Source organism: Antedon mediterranea, chromosome 5 (genome assembly GCF_964355755.1).
Source record: "Antedon mediterranea chromosome 5, ecAntMedi1.1, whole genome shotgun sequence".
NCBI classification, from domain to species: domain Eukaryota; kingdom Metazoa; phylum Echinodermata; class Crinoidea; order Comatulida; family Antedonidae; genus Antedon; species Antedon mediterranea.
Window position 1 is genome coordinate 15,037,261 of NC_092674.1, and position 20,113 is coordinate 15,057,373.

At 34.8% G+C, this 20,113-nt stretch overlaps 1 protein-coding gene, 2 long non-coding RNA genes and 1 pseudogene across 3 annotated transcripts in view; 2 read left to right on the forward strand and 2 right to left on the reverse strand.

Moving 5' to 3' along the window:
• LOC140049363 (uncharacterized) overlaps positions 1 to 20,113 on the forward strand; it is a 423,758-nt gene that overhangs the window by 330,055 nt on the left and 73,590 nt on the right. The gene's annotated exons all lie outside the window — the stretch shown is intronic.
• The window catches only part of LOC140049362 (uncharacterized), a 250,627-nt gene that overhangs the window by 150,761 nt on the left and 79,753 nt on the right, over positions 1 to 20,113 (reverse strand). The gene's annotated exons all lie outside the window — the stretch shown is intronic.
• Positions 5,558 to 5,672, forward strand: LOC140050616 (5S ribosomal RNA; annotated as a pseudogene).
• Positions 13,969 to 18,764, reverse strand: LOC140048897 (uncharacterized). The gene is made up of 2 exons (XM_072093700.1): positions 17,394 to 18,764; positions 13,969 to 17,300 (listed from the first exon to the last, which is right to left on the reverse strand). The coding sequence occupies exons 1-2, from the start codon at positions 17,925 to 17,927 to the stop codon at positions 14,064 to 14,066; spliced, it is 3,771 nt and encodes a 1,256-aa protein (XP_071949801.1). The 5' UTR covers positions 17,928 to 18,764; the 3' UTR covers positions 13,969 to 14,063.

Below are 20,113 nucleotides of genomic sequence, written 5' to 3' on the forward strand. Positions count from 1 at the left end.
TTCTCGTATTATTTGTGCGGGTATCTTTCGGCATCGACATCCGTTCGGAAAACATATCTTTTAAGATTTTAGGCCATTTCAAATTTCACCTCAGACACTGTCCGATTCCTCAGAACTCGTAAACCGTACATCCTAGAAACACGAAAATAATGGAAAATGATGCAGAAGTACTACTTTCTTTCATGTTTAATAAAAACATATGCATTTAACTCAATACTATAGGAGTTATTTTTAAAAATAGATCAGAACCTATTTCAAAATGGAAATAGATACATTAATATGATATTTTAAATAATAAATAAATAACTGTAATCCAACCCTCTCACAAAGATTTACTTAAAAGTATAATGGAGTCGCAGAAATCTAAAGGCCGTGCTCGGATTAGAAAATGACAAACCAATGCCATGGATACTGTTTACTTTAGTAAGGTTATTTGTAAAAGCTCCATCCTTATTAATTTTATCATAATCAAAATGTTTTATACTAACAGTATAACATGTTTTCCATGCAAACCATTCTAGATCACAATTTTAATTACATTAAAATATAACGTTACATTATATTTTTTTGGGTAGCTGGTAGCTGGTAATACTCTAGACCATGGATAAGCAAAATCTGGACAAATGAATACATGACTTAAAAAAACACTGTACCGACCATGAGACACTCAGTATTATACTATTACCATCGACATATAGATCTGTTTCAAAAGGTGTGGGTAGGGGAAAAGATCGAGCAAATTTCGGCAGGGAGTGAGATGGCTGCCAAGAGCTCTCCCCGGTGGAAGCCCGGCTACTTTAGCAATTGTAGGTTGTTTTAATTGATTTCCACATCAATATAGTCATGTCAAATAATTGATAGGAGGCTAAATAAATATAAACAATTTTGCACGTGACGTCCACAGTGTATCAGAAACTGATACGAACAAATAACTTTAGTTACTTTGGAATTTCTGGTAAGTTACTGTGGGATTGATGGACTTGGTGGAAGGGACATTACTACCTCAGTCTCACCGTGGTTGGAACTTGGAAATATGAATTTTGTGAGTAGCCCGGCACTATTTAGTCACTAAAAATCTCTGTACCGGACTACCTACACAAGGTTTGAAGAGGAAGAATATAGACCTGGAAAATTCACTCATTAAAGTTTGTGTTCACAGTACCCACACTCAATTTGCGATTCAAATTTCGACCAAAAATGCTGTCTTCAACATTATAATGCTGTACTCGAGCGGTTGAACAGGTTTTCAGTTATTAAAAACAAATCGTAGGAGGAGATAGGTAAATGCGAAGCATCCTCGCATTATTGTGTGCGGATATTTTTCAAGATGGACATCCATTAGACAGTGTAGGCCTATACCACGACCGGAAAACACACCAATTTGGGGCAAATCGTTGAACCTAAATTCGTTTGAATTAATCAATAACTAATTATCTAACTCAATTTAATTAGAAACAGGGTTACATCAGGTGGTTAACATCAGTACCAAAAGTACGAACCAACTTTATACCATCGAATAAACATTCTAGAAGTAACACGCGATTTACCGAATTTTGCTCTTACGTAAATTTATATATAGAAGCATTGGTTACTAGATCTACAATATTATCAGCGTTACCTCTGTCGTCAACACGTAACTAATAAATTAATAATAGAAAACAAGTACAACCGTCTTTATGAGGATGTATATGTAATCTGTAAATTTATTAGGCCCTATTATTATTTTTTAATGATATCCTGTTATTTTTTGGTTTATGATATATTTTTTTACTGTTTTTTTTGGTTTTGTTTTTTGGTTATATTGTACAGTTTAAATATTGTTATTTCCATACCATGATTTAATTAATTAGTTTATATTTTGTTTTTTTTATGTTACGTATAAGTATTTAAAACTTTCAGGCTAATGTTATTTGCAATTGTCTGTAAAACTACTTCCTAGTACCTCATAGATTCACCATCATCATCTTATTATCCAATTGGCTTAAGTTTCTAATTTATGTTTCTAATTAATTGTCTCTTATTATAAACACCACTTTTGTTATAGGCCTATAATGGTTTTTTTTTAAAATACATATTTTTAAAATAAAAGCCACGAGAGGGAGGCGCCGTGACGACGACGGGAAGTCGTTTTTGTATGTAATGTTAATATAGTTACATACTATTAACAAAATCAATTTAATGTTTTAATGTTTTATTCACAATTACATTTACAACAACAAAATAACAACACCCAACACGCAATACTAACACTAACAGTCCCCCTAGATATGAAAAATAAAACACAATGATAGGCCTATATTAAGTGATAATACGTAGGGCGTGTGTTCGAGGAAAATGGTAATAGGCTATATCGATATGATATGAATAGATTTGCAACACATTTTATTCTTCTTCTCAACCAAATAGTTTTAATAAGCTAGTGGCGCTCCTATCCCGATCTTCAGACGATAGGTAGGCCTATAGAGTGTGCGCGGCGGAGAGAGGAAAATCAGACGGCCGAACGGATTGTCATCTTTCTTCGCATGCTGCTGTGTACTACTCTGTAGGCTACGTATGCAGAGAAGTAATATGTCATCGATTAGGCCTAATGTATTATTACTATTAATAACAATCGATTACGAGGAGGTAAGGCCAGATTTAAAGAAAGAAAGTAGGCTATAACGTATGTTATTAAGATGGATGGGTGATTGTAACAATATAAAAAATAATACTGGCTAGCTGCCTGTTGTAGGCCTATTTTCGGTGGCCGTACGCGTCCTCTCGACGGCATGCAGTAATTAAAAGAGAAGAGGAGAGAGAAGTTTCAAGCCCGTTTTCAACAACGTGCTTTTTGTATTCGCGGATCCTCCTATTCTTCGGCATTCATTTATAGCCTACACGAACGAAATAAATAATGGAATGGATGAAGAAAGAGATCACAAATAATAACATGATGTTTTTTTCCCTGAAATGTGTTAAAAAATGTTCTTCAAGCCTATATTTATTAGCCCATATTACAAATCAAAAGTTAAATACATTAGGCCTAGCCTAGGGGGCGGGGAGCGGAGGCCGAATACAGGTCAACCCGTACCCATGCCAACTCGTACCCACCAACTCGTACCCAAATTTTGGCTTACTCGTACCCAAAATTTTGGCTCACCCGTACCCATCATTGGCTAACCCGTACCCATCATTGGCTGGCCCGTACTCAAGTTTAATGCTATTTAAAGTATATTTATATAGGCCTATTACAGTTAAACCCAGTTTTATTACATATTTTTAGGTCATATGTTCGATATTATAATGGCAAAAACTATTTACCTAAGTATAATTTATGTACAGACTCGTACGAAAAAAGCACAGCTTTCATCGTATTTGGGTCGTAGTTAAATTAATACTGGAGGGCGCTGTTTTACATGGAAGATGTCAGTGGTCGGCTGCTGTGCTGCATTCTATTTTTTTTCATTTATGAATAGTTATTGATCTATTATTTAAAATCATCTATCGTTGCCATGGAAAAACGAGTGTGGGTCATTTATTTGTAGAATATTATAGAATGCGTATTTTTTTTTAAAAGGGAATCCCTCGTCAGCAAAAACACGTAGCAGTTATTGAGGAAACATCTACCAAAAATGTTTAATTGCTGTAAACAAACAGATAATTTTACTGAATTATTTAAGAAAAAAAAAATAGAAAACGATCGTACGCCAAATTGCGTTGTCTATTTTTTTTTTACACACTGTAGCTGTTATAGAAGAAAATCTGCCAAAAATGTTTAATTGCCTTAAAGTACGTGTATATGATCATTTCACTGAATTATTAATAAATAAAATATATGGAAAACGATCATACGTCATTACTGAGTCGTCTCTTTGACGCCCTATAAATGCGTGTTTTTAGTAATAAAAGGTTAATCCCGGTCAGCAAAAACACGTAACACGAAATCTACGCCCCATAGCCCTGCAGGCCTTACAGTACGTGTATATGATCATTTCACTGAATTATTAATAAATAAAATATATGGAAAACGATCATACGCCATTAATCCCGGTCAGCAAAAACACGTAACACGAAATCTACGCCCCATAGCCCTGCAGGCCTTACAGTACGTGTATATGATCATTTCACTCAATTATTAATAAATAAAATATATGGAAAACGATCATATACGTCATTAATGAGTCATCTCTTTGACGCCCGATAAATGCGTGTTTTTTTATAATAAAATGTTAATCCCGGTCAGCAAAAACACGTAACACGAAATCTACGCCCATAGCCCTGCAGACTTTACAGTACGTGTACATGATCATTTCACTGAATTATTAATAAATAAAATATGGAAAACGATCATACGTCATTTTTTTTATAATAAAAGGTTAATCCCGGTCAGCAAAAACACGTAACACGAAATCTACGAGTAATTCGACCCCATAGCCCTGTGGGCTTTTTGATTAAAACAGTGCGTCGTTAATTTTACCAACCAATTTTAAATATACCAATACAATAGAAACAATAATTACTTGATCGAATCATGGAGGTATACCTCCATGATCGAATGTAATCAGGGAAGATAAGGTGATAAGAATAAAAATTGATAAGTATAAAAATGATACGTTGTTGGTACTTTACCTGGGCTTAATTGAATTGTAATACTATACAACAGTAAAAATATTTTTTTATTAATTAATGTTCTTACGTAAATAAATAAAAAGACACATCAAACATTACGTTTATAAAACTATAATACTACATTTAAATTAATGTTAACAAATATATGCCTAATTAAACGAAGTTTACAATCAAATCAATGGTCATTTTTATTAGCACAAATTTCACCGAGACCTGTAAAATAAAAAAAAACTATTTAAATATAAAAATATTCATACATTTGAAAGCATACCACTAGTTTTGCGCCGATCAAATCATTACAAGTAGGCCTAATTATTCAAATTGGGTACGAGTAGTCCAAATAATGGGTACGAGTAAGCCAAAAATGGGTACGAGTAAGCCAAATAATGGGTACGAGTAAGCCAAGTACTTTGGGTACGAGTAAGCCAAATATTTAGGTACGAGTTGGCATGGGTACGAGTTGGTTTGGGTACGGGTTAGCCAAAGTGGGTACGAGTTGACCAATTATTTGGGTACGGGTTAGCCAAGTTGGGTACGAGTTGGCATGGGTACGGGTTGGTTTGGGTACGGGTTGACCAGCACCCGCGGAGGCCTAGAGGACGGGAATCGGAGGCCTAGAGGACGGGAAGCGGTACCCCACAAGTTCCGTTAATCAAGACACATATTTTGGTAATTGTGTATATAAAATAAGCGAGGGGCAAACGGGGCAAACAGATCAACAGGTAAGTGCACAGCAGATACCCATGTTAATTATGTTGAATACACCATTCCCATAAGGTTTTGCAAAATCATTACATTTTTCAGACTTAGTGCCTCCCATATTATTATTATATGCAATGGCTGTAGTGTTATTATCAGCTCAAAAGTTTCACAAATGTGTGACGTATCCGTTTTTATTATCGTATTCGTATTGGTTGCAAAACCTCCCTATTCACCCGGGTGTGTAGGGTACAGTATATTTACCACGTTGAAACACCGGTTCTCGTCAGATCACCGAAGTTAAGCAACGTTGGGCCTGGTTAGAGCTTGGATGGGAGACCATCTGGGAATAGCGGGTGCTGTATACGGAGCTGGGGTCCCGTTAGGCATTTGAAATCAGCACTGCTGACTCTTATGGCAGCCCCTGCATCTAGTATCTGCCTCAGACCTCTGGTCAAGGTGGGCACTGGACGAGAGAAGCCCTTGATCAATGTCAGGACCAATCAAGGTGCTTTAAACTCTCCTGGCTTTGTTTGTATCAAACCTGTTAGTGGCGGTAATTATCGCTGTTGGTTTCGATTGAATAAAAAAAAAAAATAAATAAAATAAAATATATCTGAGGTTAACAGACCACCAAAACGGTAGACACTGTACAGTACAAAACACATGCACTATATCGAGGCATTTTCAGAGTACCCAAAAAACTTATAACACAAGAATCTCCTGTTCGTCCGAAGTGTGTGACATTTCCAAAATGCATTGTAGGATAGAATAGAGCTACTGGATGGCGCCATTGTGAGCCATGGAGTATAGTGCGCCCTCATCAAATTAGAAAGTGAAAATCTTTGCTATACTGTAGAGGAGATATGGTAATTGACATGACAGGACATAAAAAATGCTCTAAAAAAACATGGATAATCTAAATTTACAAATTTTTTTTATGCTAAGGATACAAATATTTGCTCCATGCTGTGAAATGGCAGAGCCCAGTTTTGACCTTTTAACCCTGTACTTCCGATACCGTGTTTTGAATGGGCATGGGTACTGCATTACCAAATGTTCATTTCGTTTGAGGTGTTTTTCGATCAAAGTTTATTATTAGTTTGTCGAAACAGATCCGTACAGTATTTAGGAAGGATTTATTTAAAATTTACATTACGTTATTTAAATGTGATGAAAACAGTTGCTCTAGCATAGCAACAGTGTGTAAGCATTTATTTTTTCAAAAATGTTCAGAGGCATTTCAAACCCACCCCCCGCTCGGTGCTACCCCGCTCGGTGCTACACCCCCCCCCCCCCCGTCAGATCCTAGATCCGCAACTGTCACCCCCCTAGATCCGCCACTGCTTTGATCAGATTGTGATACCGGCTGTCGTATTTGCGTTAGCAAGGTCCTATCATATATTATAAATAATTAAAGATTCAATCAATATATCTTTTAAAAATCAATTATCTTTATTTAAATCAATGCATATAACCTATAATTCATTTTTTTGTGGTATTAAACTTTGTTTTTTCATTATCACCAGATTACTACCATCGTACAACACCAAAACCTAATAATCTCACATTTTTTATTGCAAAAGGCAAGATTACAGATTGAGAATGTGAGTCATAATAACTAAAGCAGTACTAATAAATGGCAATGCAGTTCAAGGTAGGAGATTTTATTTGTCCATGTTGGTAGAAGAGGTTAAATACCGGCATGAGGTAATTTCAGTTTTTCCCAGGACAAATAAATTTGAAAAAGTTTCTAAATATCACTTGTCCACAATATTACGCAATACATAAAAAAATAAAATAATAAACACAAGTTGATGTTCATTCCTTTCAACTATTTGTAGGACTTGGCTGTTAGTAAATGTCATCAATGATTTTTTCAGTTTTTATGTCTTTATAATTGGCAGGATTACAATTGTCCATGAAGCCTAAGAACTTGTCCATTTTCCGGACCGTAATTAAGTCATTGTTCTCTGAACGTTGCCTACAAAGTATTGTTTGTAACCTACAATGTATTTTTATAATTATCTACGCATCGATCGTAGGGTTAGTAAATACCATTGTCGTTGCCTTAATAGAAGCATGGACAATGCACACAATGTATTGTCTAATTAATATCCTATCTAAAGTTAGAAGATGACAAAGATGTTTTTGTAGTCGGCCTACGCGTCAGTTATCTTAATTTAGCCGGACATCCACCGACAAGATGACATCGGGCCTGTGGGCCTCATCTCATGTAGAGTTGAGGCTAGCCTAGTTTCTACACTATAAATTATTTAATCCTACCTTGGGTTAGTGAATTATAAAAACAACACCTAGGTTAGGGGCCGTCCAAAAACTAATTTTCCGCGAGTTCCGCGATAACAAACCCTATTACTTACTCAACCATGAAAGTAAACGTCTCTTGCGGTAATGAGGCAAAATCATTCAAGCTTGATTTTCTCGCGGAACTCATGAATATTAATTAATATCGCGAGACTCGCGGAAGCCTTACAATATCGCGGAACTCGCGGCAGTATTGCCGATAATAGAGAATATAGTGCTCGTTTTTATTACTAACGCTTTGCATGCCAGCCAGGTATTAATATACGGTAATTGATTTTTACAGAACAAAAAATTATATTTCAATATTGTTTACAATTATTATATCCATTCGTGTGTCTGATCTTGTTTTTGTAATTAATAAATATATAGATAATACTATTAATAAATGAAATGTGAGTGCCCTTCCCGAGTTTTACCACAATAAAAACCACTGAAGTAGATAGAAAATAATGTCAAGAAGATTTGTTTGCACAACGACTCGGACGAGACGCAAACATCGCCTGACTTCGTTGCAAGGGGATTTCCCTTGCTTACAGAGGCCTCCTTTTGTGTCGCCACATTGCCACGCCGCTAGCCTGGTAAAAACAACTACCAAGGTAGGCCTAGATTTATTATAAAATGCTTGCTTGTTAAACAATGATAGTCCCCTGTGTACAGTACAGAAAGAAAATAATAAATCACCATGTTTCAGATTATGACGCATTACACGCGCTCCTAGCCTATCCTCCCAACGCCGATCCGCCGATCGAGAACACATGCAATTCAATTCATTGGGAAAACAATTCCATTTGACGCACACGCACCCTCTGATAAGAAATTTCACACGGCGCGTCGTGTACATACATCCTCTCCACGCACGAAAGATCTAGAAAGATCGTTGGAAAAACAATTCCTTTTGACGTACACGCACCCTCTGATAAGAAAATACCATGTGCGTTCCTGCATGGTGCAGTCCATTATACGTCTAAAATTAGGGGTTTCCACTTTTAGTAACAAAGTTAAACACGCACCTCAATCCGAAGATCGTTTGAAGTATATTATATTTATATTTTATCGCACCCACCTCAATAATCCAGCCGACAGATCATCGAAAAATCTTGTTTAACAACGTCGTACACTAAATTAACGAACGCGTTTTTACCGACCTCAAAGAAATGGTATAGTCCACAATACATGTGCAGAATTAATTCTAAACTAACAGAGAGAGAAGGGTCGGCGTCCGTCCGTGTTTTGAATTTAAAAAAAAAAAGCTTTAGAAATCGAAACTCGGAAAATAACTATAATTTATATTCTACTACATAATGTCATTGGCTTGAATTTTACCGTGGTTGAAACCCTGTGTATGAATAGTTGTAGGGCCTACAAACAAATTGTTTTTTGGTATCATTTTCTCCGTTCTATCAGAGTAGTTTAAGTAGGACTAGGCCTAGTACTAGCCTACTGTAGTCGTAGTCGGCCAACCTAGCTAGGCCTAAAACGTGCTATTCTGTACTATGATCTCATCTATTTATTAGGCTACCCGCGGAACTCGCGATATGTGGGCGGCAACATTTTGATTGTTGTCCCGTCACTCGCATTCAGTGGGAAAGCCACTCGACAAATCGAACAAATTTTCATCTAAGAGAGGGCGCCCTATTTTTTCAAATTTGTTCAAAATACAGAAATTTGTAGGGTTCAGGAGAAAGGATATCATGTAAAATTACTATTAAAAATAAAAAAACTTGAAAATGGAATATATTTTCAAAGGATTAAATTATATGGTAACAATTTTTTATAGAATTTTCATCCATACAAAAATCTGAAATTTAAGGGACAATTCGTGTTTAATTTTTTTATTGAATTAGTGCCTTAAAAAACCACTTAATTAAAATATTTATCAAAAATGAACCACCTCGAATTTAAAATCCCTGTTGAACAAATTTATAAACTACATTTTGAAATATTGGGATTAAAAATCGAGTAGTTGGGACGCAAATCCGACTATTCAAACTAAAGTATGTTCATATTACATCGCGCCGCCTAGCGGGTTCCTAGGCCAGGTTGTTTACTTTTTTCCGCGGTACCATCATGACATGTGTTGTATCGCCCGCAAGAACACAAAGCTATTCGGTAACCCGGCACCTACACCGCCGGGGAACCGAGGCTATCAGATAGCAGAAACAGTCAGTGAAATAAGAAAGAAAAAAACTCAATATTTATACTGATCAAGGCATGTAGCCAATATTTCGCTATTTATTACATTAGATCAGGTAAATACGTTGGGCCCTGGAAGTAAAACCTCCATGATGGACCATATATGATATATAGGCCTAGGCTAGGCCCTATACTATAGTAGTAGGCCTAGCTAGCTAGCCTATTAGGCTCCCAACACACACAGAAGCCTCTGCAGCTCGCCTACTCTTACTAATAATAATAAAGGTCGTCACACAAAATAATTAGGCCTAGTCTAGCCCATGGAGTTACAGAATAAACAATTTTTTATACCTCCAACAAGATGTACTACTACTAGCCTAGAGAGTAGACTTAGATAGAGGCCTATTCTTCCAAGTTCTAACTAGGCCTACACGCACCTCACCTTGTCTGTTGTTGCACAAGAACAACATTTTTAATATTTTAATAATAATAATATTCAGGTAACTCACTTTAAAGTTAAAAATTCTATATTCTATATCATTAAATACAAATTTATGGTAAAGCCTTGGTTGGCATTTTAGGCCTATATATGTAATTATAGTGTAATTAATAACTTCAATGTTGCAATTAATAATTTAGCCTGTCTAAACAATCAACATTCATTTTCCACATTCACAATTTTTGCTATGAATGAACACAAATTTTCTATTTAGAAAATTTGTAATTTCATTTTACACACTTGCTCCTTGTTACTGTTTTATTACTTCATTATTACTGCATTATTTTAGAAAATGGTTTGTAGTGGTAAACAATCTTATTCTTATGACAAAACGCAATGAAGATATTATTAATTTCTGTTGTGACCTGTAGGTTTTGCTTCACATTCACTGCTGATATACTTCCATTCATTTCATGTAAACCTAAAAATTATCAAATAACTTGCTCAGCTTGCTTTAAAGTGTGATCTATCAATTCATATAATCAGAGTCAACAAATAAGCATTTCATTCATAACTGTATATTCCAAGATCATGATATAAGCATTTCATTTATAACTGTATATTCCAAGATCATGATACTGTGTAATTAAAGCACAATATTTTTATGATTGCATTATTCAATTCAAGTGATGCCACATAGTTCAGCTTTTTGAATCCGTGACCATGCATACATTTTTTTCTTTTCCTAAGCAGCCTTCATATCATACAACTCATTAAAATGGTGAAGATGAATAGTACACAGAGTATCTATGTCATAATGAATTGTTGCTTTTAAAATTTTACTGATGCAAATTTATAACTTGGCTTCATGCAAATTTATAACTTGGGTTTCATCATTCTTGACATTTCGTACCATAGCAAATCTTGAAGATCTTTCATTTAGAAAATGCTAACCATACTATAACCATATTGCAGCAATGTAGACCTTGTAAATGTGAGAATGAATGACCACAAATTAAAAAAATTTATAATTTATGTTCATTCATAGCACAATTTTTGAATGGGAAAAAGAGAAGCCGGCTGTTTAAAATGTAATTTATAAATATAATCTTAAAATAGTGTAGCACATATTTGTACACAGAATAAAAACAATACATTTTTAATGTTTTAACTTTATAACACAACTTTTTCTTGCATCAACATACAACATTAATTATTCAACTATTACTATAAATTTAATACTTTTTTTAATGTTATTTGTTAATTCCATCCAATATTTTAAAAGTGCATACAGTATTTCTTATTTTTGTTTAAACTTGTGATACACAACATACATTTAAATAGTATTTTAAGAGACCTATCTCAATTATAAATATGAGTCTCATAAAAACAAAAATCACATTGGTCAATAAAAAAATATTTAACATTACAAACATTCATAAAAAAAAAATCCTCTTTTTCTTATTCAAAAGAGTTTTTTCCAGTTATTTTATAATATTTAATTTAATTATTTTATTTAATTTACATAGCATTTCTCAACTCAACAGTTGTATCTTTAAACAAATACAGTAATATAATAAATGTTTTATGAGTTGGATTGTGAGAATATTTCATGAATTGAAAAATTGACTGCTCTATTTTTAATAAGGCGGGGCCGAGTTAAAATGAGCAGGCAATTTTTCAACGAATGAAATATTCTCACCATTCAATGAATGAAAAACATTCATTATTTGTTTTATAACAGTACAAACCTACTTTTATTCAATTTATCTTTATTTTCATTTACCTGGAGTAGAACCAGCTGATTTTTAGCATCATGTGGAAAAAATGTTAATCACTTGGATCAGTTTTCTGTTAGGTCTAAGTGTAGTGATGCGTAATTAAGAATACATTCAGGTGTGTTATAATACATAATTATTAGTTTTACACAACAATTCTTACAAAAATGTTTTAATGTTAAGTCTAATAGTTATTAGTTTATTATTTTCATTAATGTTATTTCTTAAGTTTACATTAAAAGTAAAAAAAAAAAATTAAACTTTTATTTATCTAAAAATTAAACCTCCCGTTGTCATGGGATTTACAATTGTAACAATATACATTATAATGTATTCCAGTATTATACAATTTAATTAAAAATAATAAAAATACATTGCATCAATTTAGGTTTTTACAAATGTTTTTCTTACTCCTTTGTTGTAGTTTGCCTTACGTCTTATGGTTACTATTGTTTACTTTCTCGATTGTTAATCTTTAGTAACGTTACATTTTTTTAAAAACTTGATATAAATCAAACAAACCACTAGCAAAAACATAGTAACAGTAACAATAGTATATTTACATGCAATACCCAGTTCCTACATACATAATTGAATAAGGATCATGTAAAAATTGTTCTTGTGTAGTAACTACATTTTGTGTACTCTTTAACATTTTTTATATAATTATTTAGCAAGTTTGTTTTGGGTAATTATACTGTAAATTTGACGCACTGTTCTACATTGAAACACTAAAATCATACATTTATAGAAATCAAGAATGTAGTTACTGTAGAATAATTTTGATATGATCACTATTAGTCTTACAAACAAAATAATACTGTGTTGTAGTTTGATATTGCGTCACATTTTTTACAATTTTCTATCAAATTAAACCACCCACTCAGAGATATTGTAAAAACCTTGAAAGAATCAATGTAGCCTTTTTATGCTTGAGGAAGATATAGTATAAAACAAAAAAAGGGTTGAATATTATACAATTAATAAATGTTTCTGTGTTGGATGGTGGGAATATTTCATTAGTTTAAAAATTGACTGCTCTATTTTTTACAAGGCAGATTAAATTTTGAATAGAGCAGTTAATTTTTCATCAAATACAAAGCATTCATGATTTGTATTATAACAAGAATACAATTGTGCATGTTATTGTTATAATACAATATGACCTGGAAGGATAACCACTGTTTTGTAGTATCTTGCTCAATGTAGATATCCAAATCTATGAAGATAAAATTAAATAAATATTATTATTAATTTAAAAGAGAACAAATGAGACAGTCTATACATATGTATTGAATTGAATACATCTCTATGGAAATAATTTCTCCATGGTTTAACAAACTCTCATCTCAACAGTTAAAGATTCATGTTATAATCCTCACTGACTAGTGACTGGCATATAAATTGGTATACAAATCTATATTTCGATAGCAAATTAGCAACAAGCAATCAATTGCTATGTCACACTCAAATCAGTCCTTTGTCCAGGCCTGTCATTATAATTGGTTCAGAAAAAAATGATCATAATGTATATCTTTAATCAAAAAAGGACCAAATACAGTAGGCATTTATAGAAAAATACAGAATTATACTTGTTATTTTAGTACTATAAATTCAGTCTTTTTTATCCTCTTAATTTTAGCTTTAATATTACAGTAGTTTTGTGTAAATTTTGTTTTTTGAGGTTACCATCATCTCCATAAGGATGAAACGACACTTCAATGTTATTATTGTAAACAATTCTAAAGTAGGTATACATTAATAATGTATACAGTATTACAATATTTAAATTTTATTAGGTTATGTATTTCAATCTAATAAAGTCAAATACTTTAAAGGGGAGCCTGGGCTGATTTATTGTGACAATTACACAATTCTCATAAAACTGACCAAGAACCAGAATTAAAGTATTTAAAAAAAATGCTGAACATTACTTCAACATGACCACCCTGTATCTACCCTGGATAACCACTTGGATATTGTTGATTCATTCTCATTGTACATAGCCACATCTATAAAGATAAAATTTAAAAAAAAGAATATTAGAGAATGGTGAATAAACACATTCAACAAACGTTTTTTTATGAAAAAAGCTGAAGATTCATGTCATGCTTCTCACTGTTATCAAAATCATTTAGCTCATCACTGCACTCTGAGTTTGTATCAGATTCCTCACTACTTGTGATTGGATCTTCATTCAGGTTTTTGCAATTTACACAAGTACAACCTGGACCACATTGCTGTTTCCGTTTAATACAAGCACACCTGCCAGTTATGCAGCCTGTCTTGCACTTGCAGCCATTCTTTGGGTACCGCACTGATTCCCTTACTTTCTTCATGTTCTCTTCAGAATCCCATGTGATTGATACTCCTTGATCTGTTTGACTCCAGCCATATTTAGTCAAATCGGGAACATCTACAGAATTTACACTCGCCTGAGACCAAACCAAACCTACCCAACATGACCGTAGCCAATGAAACTTAAGTGCATCAACTGTAGGTATCCACTGGTCCTCACTTTTGATACGGTGGAATGTGCTTTCTCTAATTACTTGCAGGAACTTCACATGTTTATCCAGATCATTTAGGTCTGAGGTGTTTATATTCTGAAAAAGCTCTTCAGCTGTGTCCACACTAAATGCAGCCAAATTCTGTTGGAAATAAACACAACCAACAAGCCTGTAGAATGCTAGAAGTCCAAGGTGTTGAACATCTGGGCCAATTTGATTCAGATATCCTGTATGGATACCTCCCGATACAAACTTGCAGTTCCTATAAAAAACTTCCATAAACCTCTTCTTGGAGTAGCCTTTGAAAAAGGACACATAGTCACAACCACTAGATATAAATAAAGTTTGAAGGAGCTTAGGTACCGTGCACAACATGTCACCTAGCGGTTGCAATGACAGATCTGTAGAGAAGGATAATAGCAATGAATTAATACACACATATACATTATCACTTCTTGATGCCTTTAGTTGAATGATGGTCTTCTTATCTGGTACTGCCTGTACAATGGGAAGACCTACATGGAGCTTATCCCTATCAGGACTATAAATGATCACACAACTACATGATGTCTTAGCAAAATGCAACCAAACACGTGAATCGCCTTCCTCATGATTAGAATTATATTCTGATGCAACTTTTGTTTCTGTATTGCTAGAACAAAAACACTTGTCTGTATTGTCACCATCAAACCCACCAGCTGTTAAGAAAATCTGTCCATTCCTTAAATTCTGTGAAGCAACAGAAATAAAGTAGCTAGAAATAAGATTAACTAACAGACGTTTTTGGCTACGCACTGCCAGGAAAGCCCGCCATTGAGATGGTAATTTATCATCTGCATCTATGGAGTGAAAGTTAATTTCATTGTTGTTGACATTTTTGTCCCTTCTTACTCGTTCAACTTCCTTTGGGCTAGGACCATGTCTACATGGATGATCAAATACAACATGAACTTCCTTAGCTCTGTAATCATAAAAAGGTCTCAAGACCCATTGCCTGAAAAGGAAGTTCATATAGTCTTTAAAAGTCTCATGAGATGGCAAAGGCGTTGTGTTAATTAAGAACATCCCCTCGGCTATGTAAGCTGTTGATTCTAGTGATGGTTTGTAAGAGTCACTGAATGCACCAGGGTATCTAGATTTGAAAAAAGAAGAACAAACAGCCTTATTTGCTTTGTAAGGCATACCATCAGCAGTACAAAGTGCTCTGGGAAGAGAGAGAACTTGGTGGAAGTCTGTGATTACTTGGCCGTGGGATTTTGACCAAGCAACTTGGTGTCTCAAACATTCTAATTGGAGTTTTTGGTCTTGAATCTCTTTCCTCTGTTTAGCAACAGTCGTTTTGGGGGGTGTGAAAGTACTCACTTTCCTATTCTTTCTTACTGGTCTTTTAGCACCTGGAAGAGATAGAACAACACATTTAATGTACGAGTGTAAATCTTCTTGCCCATACTCATAGAAATTTAGAAGGTCACTTGACACCTTCTGTGCTGCTGCTTCATCTGTAAACAAATGATAAAGCAAACTGGAGGAGCCAGTTTGCAGCACTGTTGTTTTCTTTAACTCCATCAAGAATGATCGTACATTTCCTTCTTCATACCTAATTAAAGAAGGAGACAAATATGTTAGTGATGAAGATTTAAAGTTTCTGCTGAGTTGTGACGAAAGATTACACACAGATCGTGTACGATGTGGAAGATAATGCACAAGTTTTGTGAGTCCTTCCTGCCCTGTTGTAGTTAATGCCATCTTTACGTTCTTATTGATAACCATTTCATGTGCTTCGTCAAAAGCGATGCAAGACCAGTTATCTCCAGTTATGCTTACACTGAAGGCACCCATAGAAAAAAAGTCACGAATGTGTGAAGGGTAAGACTTGAGATCTGCAATGTGAAATGGTAGAATATTTAAGTACCGATGCCTATCTAGTGCATAAAAGAGTGGGGCAACTTGTAAAACACATGCATTTCTGAGTGAAAAATTTCTGCTACGAATTGCAAGAAAAAGGCCAATGTAGTGAAACATATCGCGATGTACAAAGTTATGCCAAAATCTAAATGTTGCATTACTCTTGCACAACCTTTGACAAAATTCATTAAATTTGTCCTTGCATGTTGGAAAAATAGATGTAATTGAACTTGTATCTGTATGACATAAGAAATCTTGTCCTTCCTGCAAAGAATGAGAAATGCAATTGTCAAGATTAGTGGTTATCTTTTCACGAAAACTTGGGGTGCAATCACTGAGAAAAGCTTCAACCTGAAAACGATAGAATGCTTCCCATACCTGTAAAAGGAAATGATGTGTTGTGTCAAAACTAGTAGCATTTGCTACAGATGCAAGTTTGGCTCCACGATAGCCACCAGCCAATAACAAATCTTTAAGGCCAGCATCGAGATACACTTTCATAATTGGTGCCTGACAGTTCTTCAACAGATGCCAATCACCTATGTATGGTAGCATCCAATTGAGATCTGTCCCATATTCCCTCTTTAAATTCATGAGGATATCATATGTCTTAGCATCACCTGCAACAACCAACTGCTCCATAGTATTACCTATGTCATACTTACTATATAGCATTGACAAGGTATTCTGTATCGTTTCCTTGCTGTCTGCAGGTTCAGCCATAACAGCAACAAACTGGATATCAGACTGCTCTGTTTGCAAGGAAGTGCTTCCATGATGAGCAGCTTTAATACCTGCTAAAGAGATGTCTGGAGTTAATAAATGAGCAGAGGTTTTCGTTAATACATACTGAAAGAGAAATTGGTCCTGCAAACTTAGAGAATCCGATTCAAGTTTAGTTAGCTAGAAGTCTTCAAGTTTAAGCTGAAAATTACTATGTGTTTGTGACGTATGTGGATGAAACAAATGCTCCACACCACTGTGGTATGTTGTGACAGTGGACAGCTGTATTTTTCTTTGTCTCCTTTCGTCAAGTTCCATCTCTTGTACCTGAGCCTGTAATGGAATTGAACACGTTAATTTAGCAGAATTTGGCAATGGCTGAACAGCCTGAACTGATGTACCATGAAATCCACGTGACATTTGTGATGATCTAACAGCAGCGTATTGCGAGTTTTTATCGATGTTATCTATTGAAATAATTGTAAAGGCATTAGATACAAATGGTTTACTAGTCATTTCCAATTCTGCAACATGTGTTTGATATCTGAGAAATGTATCTTTAGATACACAAATACCAAACTGTGCCAAGAGACCTAAGCACTTTGCTGATGAGTTTGTGAATTTATCAATAGCATCAGTGATGAGCATATGAAATGGTAAATATGCTTGATCATTCTGCAAAAATAAAAGACAACAAAATATATTAAGTCTCTTTAGTTTCTTGCGGTGGCTAAAAGTTGATGACTCATGTGTGTTTAGGTAATGAGTATCCCATTTAAATGACATATCTGTATACAGATTCTTCATCTCTTGCTTATTGAGGGTAATCCTGAGAAGAAAGTTCCACAAGATTGGATCAAAAGAATTAATTAATGATAGAAAATTTACATTGTCAATGTGATTGCACTTATTACCTAAAGACAAAATCTTTGCTTGATTTGAAATTCTTGATTGTATATCATCAGCTACAATAGATAATGGATGGGATTTAGACTGTGCTTCCAACTCTTTTATCTTTCTGTCACTCTCTTCTAATTTGTGTTTCAATGCATGTTGTACTCGAAAAGTGATTTCAACAAACACTTCTGAACATCAGTGCCATACCGTCTAAGAACTGTTCCTAAACGTTCGTTGCCTGGACTACAGTAAGAAATGACGCACTCGCCTAATGAAGCACGAATACGTGTCATTAGCATAGCCTTGATTTGTTTCTCTGTAAATGAATGCCAGTTATGATGTTCACACTTTGATATGTCAAAGGCTTTATATGTGCGGAGATAAAAATGATATAGGTTATCCAATAAAATTGCTTCATCAGCAAGTAAAATCTCACCCATATAACCTAAAGTTTGGACAATACAAAAATCAACACAGCTGACAGCTAACACATTCTGCTCTAATGACCTTAGTATTTCTTGGAAATATGTTTTAGAGCATCGCTGTTCTCTAACAAAAGAATCAGCATTACAAAATCTGTGAAAAGACGAGTGACACGACGAACATAAACAAACAATACTAGAACAATTGAGTGCATCATCAACATACAATGAACGAGCGTTCATGAACTGTGTTAGCTTGCCGACTTTATGACACATTCTACTGCTTCTTCTATGAAATGGCAAATGAGAATGGCATACAGCACACTTGGTAGGTGGTGATAAATAGCGGTTGTAATCATTGTAGTGTATGTGGCAGAGTGGAAAATTGCCATCAAACTGTGGGATTTGCTTTATTTTATCCATGGAAATCTTGAAACAATGCCTTACTTTCGTTTCATCCCCTCTACTTGTTCTATGGATTTGAATGCTGGTGCATTCCGGAACTAGGCAGCCTTCATCAAGCTTCGCCTTCTTTGTAGTACCAGCATGGTCTGTAGCACTCCATTTTCTATGGCAGTTCCAACATATGCAGTCAGTTGGAGTAACATCAAACTGTTTCTGCAAATTTTGTACCACTGCATGATGGTGTGGCAAAGCATTTGCAATGTGCCAAAATTTGTTATTGTGACAACCACAAATTTTACATGGCCCACCTTTCTGCAAAGGGTGTGTTGCAATGCAATTACTTATTTTAGGCATTACTTACCTTTTTAATTGAGCATTTTACGTCTGTAATTTTGGATACAGATCTTCTTGCCACTCACTGGAATAGAATATTTATATACAATTAGATTAGGAGAGATGTCCCGGTTGCATGGGAAATATTTAACCTAGACGGCCTGCCTAGTTTTTACTATTAGGCTAGCCAGGCTAAAAGGCCAGTAAACTTTACTAGGCCTATGCGGCATGCCTATATGTAGCAGGTAGAGAGAGGGCAGGCCGCGATTTTTTTTTTCGTACATAAGTTGGGGACCCCATCATGAAACGTCACAAAATAAACATGAATAATTCATCAGTTAAATTTTCTTGTTCCGTGTGCACCCAAGCGTATAGCAACAAGAAGTGATTACACAAGTGCGGTACGATTCTAGGCCTATCTCCGCTGTGGTTGCCGCGTGCGATTTCATAATAGAATAGCGGAGTTTTGTGTGGATTGTCAAAATAATCAGCCTTTAGTTTATGGTGTTTTTAATATAGTTTATTACTAAAGAATTACGTGTTAAAATTATAGTTTCTATTGATACTATTAGGCCTAATTACTAGTCTCTAAACCCCTGTATATTCTAGTAGTAGCTGTGTGGGTGTGTGTGACTTGTGTCTTTGGGCTATGTCCAATTACTACTTAGTTTAATGTTTTGCCTAGCTGTCGATTAGCCTCGACACATTTTGCATAGTGGACGTGTGTGTGAAGAAGAGTGCGCGAAGGCAATCACGTGAATTGACCTAGAATCCTAGGCCTATTATTGTAGAAAGAATCGTATCGCAGTTGTTGTTCCGTGTGCACCCACAAGCGTTCTTGGACATAGCCCAAAGAAAGCTTAGACCCACAAGAATAAAGAATGTGTTTAATTTGTGTACTGTATTTTTTTAATTCTTCTATCAATTATCAAACAA

Excerpts from the sequence above, each read along its gene's own strand:
- LOC140048897 (XM_072093700.1), bottom strand. The coding sequence starts at position 17,927 with ATGAAGAATCTGTATACAGATATGTCATTTAAATGGGATACTCATTAC. Across the intron at positions 17,301-17,393 it reads GAAAAATACAGCTGTCCACT|CTAACTAAACTTGAATCGGA; the intron begins GTCACAACATAC and ends GAAGACTTCTAG.